This window comes from Cryptomeria japonica, chromosome 10 (assembly GCF_030272615.1).
Source record: "Cryptomeria japonica chromosome 10, Sugi_1.0, whole genome shotgun sequence".
Taxonomy (NCBI): Eukaryota; Viridiplantae; Streptophyta; class Pinopsida; order Cupressales; family Cupressaceae; genus Cryptomeria; species Cryptomeria japonica.
This window is the reverse complement of record NC_081414.1, coordinates 187,162,876-187,167,809: the sequence shown is the minus strand read 5'-3', so window position 1 is coordinate 187,167,809 and position 4,934 is coordinate 187,162,876. Positions and strand designations below refer to the sequence as shown.

At 41.7% G+C, this 4,934-nt stretch overlaps 1 protein-coding gene across 1 annotated transcript; it reads right to left on the bottom strand.

The window, feature by feature from the left end:
• Nucleotides 1-2,208: 2,208 nt before the first annotated feature.
• LOC131073552 (glucan endo-1,3-beta-glucosidase 12) lies at nucleotides 2,209-4,347 on the bottom strand. Its single transcript, XM_058009999.2, has 3 exons — nucleotides 4,121-4,347; nucleotides 2,727-4,031; nucleotides 2,209-2,462 (listed from the first exon to the last, which is right to left on the bottom strand). The coding sequence occupies exons 1-3, from the start codon at nucleotides 4,179-4,181 to the stop codon at nucleotides 2,428-2,430; spliced, it is 1,401 nt and encodes a 466-aa protein (XP_057865982.2). The 5' UTR covers nucleotides 4,182-4,347; the 3' UTR covers nucleotides 2,209-2,427.
• Between the last annotated feature and the right edge of the window lie 587 nt (nucleotides 4,348-4,934).

Below are 4,934 nucleotides of genomic sequence, written 5' to 3'. Positions count from 1 at the left end.
AGCTGATTTCTTCATCAGTTTTTGTTGGTATTCTTGATTGATAATTGTGGAATTTATACCAGTTGAGTCCTAGTGTTTTATCCAACGGATGTTGCATGTACAGTGGTGTCGTGTAGTATTAATCTCCAAGTGGGAGATTGTTCGGTGTGGAGCCTGATCAGTCTCCAAGTGGGAGATTGTTGAAATGTGGCGACTGATCAACAAAGTATTGTACACTCAGCACGTATCCTTGCTGGGGTCCAGGGTTGGGCCGGGCCTTTGGCAGGGGTTCGGGGGTGGCAGCCTCCGAGGAAAGCGGGGGTTCAGGGGTAGGAGCCCCCAAGAAAAAAAACTTTGGGTTTTTTTTTTTGTTGATGAAAACCGACATTGTAATAAAACCCTAAAAAGGCCAACTTTGTTTTTGCCCTAAAAACACATGTTATAAGCAGCTGGGATGTTTAAAGCATTGTAATGTTGATATATTGTTTTTGCTGGATAATAAGAAAGATTGGACGGCTGTGTATGGTGGACGTAACCCATTCTCCGTAAACCACGTTAAATCTCTGTGTTTTCTGTGCCCTGTTTTATTTCTTTATCTTTTGTATTTAAATCTGCATATGATTGTTAGTTCATATTTGTTTCGGATCTATTTGAAACCCTAACATAGTGTCTATTCAATTTTCATTTACCTTTATGACCCCACCTTTCATATGTAGTTTTTGAGACCTAGTGTCTAATCAATTTTCATTTACTTTTGTGACCACCTTTCATATGTAGTTACTTGAGAACTAATGTCTAATCAATTTTCATTTACCCTTGTGACCTCCTTTTTTCATATGTAGTTACCTTTGAAACCTAGTGCCTATTCAATTTATATTTATATTTACCTTTGTTAGTGCACCACTTTCCAAACATTCAACATTATTGTACTTCCATTAACATTCACTTGTGTCCTTACTCAAAATTATCATCATAGCCGTAAAGCATTATTAGCCAATTAATCTCATCATCATGCAACATATTGTTATGTTAATAAATTTAAAAACATGCACAAATTTCATATGAGAGCAATTAATTAAATTTATGTGCACCTAATTTTATATGGGAGAGTAATTTATACATGCTTACAATTCAAAGGACATTAAGGAATCAAGTCTACATTACCATCTCATAGCACCGCATTATCACCTCATAACACCACATGTATATTGTCTTTCTTATTGTCATTAAAAAAAAAGGGCAATGAAATTACTTGTTTGTAAACAACATCTTGACAAATTCATTTTTGTAAACACCATCATGACAAATTCATTTTTGTGAAGACAATCATGACAAATTCATTTTTGTGAAGACAAACAAACATATTTGTATGAGGCAATACTGATCTTTAGTGACGCAAATTACTTCTACATAATAGTTATGTCCATAACACTCAGAGATTGCATCCTGTGTCATTTATACAACTTTTAAGATTAACATCAAATATACAACACTAGTTTGTTGTAGAATAGTTCTACATAATAGTTAAGTCCATAACACTTAAGAGATTACATGTCTATAACACTTAAAGAGATTACACATGTTGTCATTTATACAATTTTTAAGATTGACTTCAAATATACAACACTAGTTTGTTGAATACATTATAGTCACTCCTCTATATCAACCAACTAATCCTAATTTCACACCTTCCCAGCTTTCTACAAGATAAATCAAAATTAAATGTAAGTATGTTAAATCATTATTTGAATCACATCCATTGCCTTCATATTAGAAGTACACATGAAGGTACACATTACCTTCATATAACCTATACCATAACTATTGAATTTTACCAGCAAAAGTAGATGTAATCTCATAATTGTTTACTCGGATGTGACATATTTTACACAGACCAAGAGATGTCATTAGTCAAGGTATTAAGAGAATTAATAAGACAAACATGCTGTGTCCGCTACAATATTTCTTATTCGGTTAGGACGTCAGAGAATGAACGTATTCGGCGCATAAATTTCGAAATTTTGTCCTTCGAAAATGAAACCCATCTATTTACTAATATTTTTGCATAGGCACGAAGTGACAGAAAGCCTGATAAGCTGTGGCTTTCAGAGCAAGTGAGGGACATCCTAATTTCACGTTACGACAAGTTAAAGCTTACCACCTTATAGATTTTTTAACTTAATCAAACACTAAGATGTTCTAATTCATTTGCAACACAGAACAGAGCAGTTCAGAAGAAAAGAGACCATAATTGAATTTCTGATTAAAAGCAATACAATGAACACCACCTCTATCTAGTCCTTCCCTCCTAGTAAACTCTTCCCAGAGCACGCCCATTCATATACAAAATATTGGGCGGCTCAGTTCCTCCTCGGGCCTCCCAGGTGACTACAATACACACTAGATAGCCATTACTAGACTACATATAGTACTAAAATTCTAAACCATCTAATAGCCGGTGGGTAATACGCAGCTACCGAATTCTGCAGGACACGAGAAAAAAAATACAATAGATTAGATGAATGATGAAGATTAATGAAGAAGCAATGATAAAACCAGTCACAGACTGGATGAATAATGAAGACAAATGAAGACAGTAAGAGAGTGAATGACTAATGCAGACAAATGAAGAAACAGCGATAAAACAAGCAGCAGATCAGATAATTAACGAAGATAAACGAAGAAGCAACTGTAACCTAGGCAATGGATTTAGACTAAGTATTTGTGGATTTGGGTTAAGCATTTACTTGGAGGCTGAGAGACGATAAAAGCAGCACCACCAAAGTAGCAAGATCCCGCCTTTCGGCTGTTTTTCTGGTAATAACTGTTGAAAGCATAAGACGCGTGGGCTTCCAAAGTATTAGGATTATAGCAGGCCGCACCAGGCTGGATCTGCTGACAATCGGCACTACCTTCGCCGCAAGCATAATCAAGCGCGCTCTGCAGCTTCTCGTTGCCTGCTTTGCCATTAGCCACGCACCAGGTCTGAGATCCAGCGTTGCCGTTGCTGCTATGGCGGGGCTTTGAGGTAGAGTGGCTCGAACTCGGGACCTGCGGGGGCTGGTTCTTGATGGCCTCGGGAGTGAGCGCTATGTCGTAGACCTTGGCTTCGGTAGGATAAAATAAGCCGTAGTTGCGCTCCGAGGTAGGCCCTGGCTTCTTGTTCTCGTTGAAGAGAGCGAAGAGGAAGGTGTCGAGTGTTGCCTTGGGCCGCAACGGTGTGCCGCTGTTGGAGAGAACATGCTTTACCAGGTTGCCATTATATGTGGCTGCGTTGTCCATTCCAGCGCCTAATTCGGCCTCGTCGCCCTTTGATGGCCACCCGGTCTCTGTCACCACGATATCCAGAGTGCTGTGGCCGAGCGCCGAAGCGGCGGCGAAGACGGCGTCAAGTTGAGCGTCGAAGAGATTTTTGTACACCAAACCAGTCGCTGGATCAGGAACGCCATTGTTAGGGTTAAAGAGAGCGTAGTCCAGGGAAATGACGTCTGCGTTGTCCTTGTAGGCGAAGAACGGGTAGGCATTTACCATGAGGTAAGATCCCGTGTTGTTGAGGAAGTCCAGCATCGGCTTCATTACGGTGTCCACGAGCTCCGCTTTGAAGGCACCGGCAGAGGAAGGATACGAGCTCTGCAGCGCGCTTAGGGCCAGCGGACTGGAAATCTTTATGTCGCCGAGGCCGTATTTGAGCAAAGCGAGGTGAAGGTTATTCATGGCCGGAACGAGAAAGGCTGTGATGTTCTTAGGGTTTACAAAAACCTCGTTGCCAACGGCTATGGCGACAATCTGTGTGCCTGGCACGTAGGCCGCTACATTTTGTTTCACCCAGGCGTAGGCCCTCGAGAGGCGCCGAGACACAAAATAGAGCTGCTCGTTAGGCAAAGCTATGGTGAGCTGAATCCCCGAGCCACTGAAAGCCGTGAGCACAGACGGATCTGCATCGTAAAGCTTTACTTTTCCAATGCCGGCGCTTTTCACCAACTGCATTACCTTCACGGCCGACGGCAAATCATTTGCGACGCGGCCGTAGTTGATTCCCACAGTTCCAGCCCCTGCACATATAAACCCTAACAAAACGTCAGCAACGAACATAAACAAAAATCTTTAAAACAGAAGCAGTGAGACTCGAACACGCGACCACCTGCAGACAAAACAAAGGCCAGCGCAACAGCCACTCCTAACAGAACCGAAACTTTCTTCATTTCCACTTTGCCGCGATTCGAACTTGCGACCTACAAGTCTCAAAGCAGCTTCAGCCTCAGCTTTGGCTTCAGCTTCAGTAGTCTGTCACTGCACTTCCAAAACCTTCTCACCCGCACCTCCATAAGAAGGCAAGCAGTTCACTACCGGCCCAGTCAGTTGCGCACCGTTACATCCGGTCAACTTCCGTTCACCGCTATGTGTCATGTGAAAGCGTTCCTTGTGGACCCCAAAGTCCTGAACCATTATTTAAACTACGGCATTTTGTCCAGCAAATTCTAGTACGGATTGCTGTAAAGCGGCTAATTTCCTTACATTTCCGCCCGTTGAGCAGAGCGTACCGGAAGCTGGCGGTCAATTCAACTGCTATCGTCATATTTGCAGGTACTTAAAAGGCTGCTTCAGACTGGTGCATCGTTCAGACATTATTCGATTCCTTTCAACGTGTTGCAATTTCCAAGAATGTTAAAATTGCTCTAGAGGTTGGCATGGGTAGATGCAATTAGTAATTAACGTCTCCCGATGCCGTTTTCTTTTTTGAAAGCTGTATTTGACGCGTTTTCTCTTGTCGTAACTCACATCAAATTGGGGTTCGTGATATTTACCTCTGCGCAGGACGTATGTTTTGTGGCCGACAGCACAGGTATTTACACACTAGATCGCCATTTTTTCTTCCATTAATAAACTCGATGATTGTAAGGTCTGGTCAGTCTTGTCCTAAATGTGGCGGAAACCTCTAATCAAAATCATTTCTT

Coding starts and splice junctions, on each gene's coding strand:
- LOC131073552 (XM_058009999.2), bottom strand. CDS start 4,181: ATGAAGAAAGTTTCGGTTCTGTTAGGAGTGGCTGTTGCGCTGGCCTTT. Junction 4,032..4,120: donor GGCCTTTGTTTTGTCTGCAG/GTGGTCGCGTGT, acceptor TTATATGTGCAG/GGGCTGGAACTGTGGGAATC. Junction 2,463..2,726: donor TATCGTCTCTCAGCCTCCAA/GTAAATGCTTAA, acceptor CGTGTCCTGCAG/AATTCGGTAGCTGCGTATTA.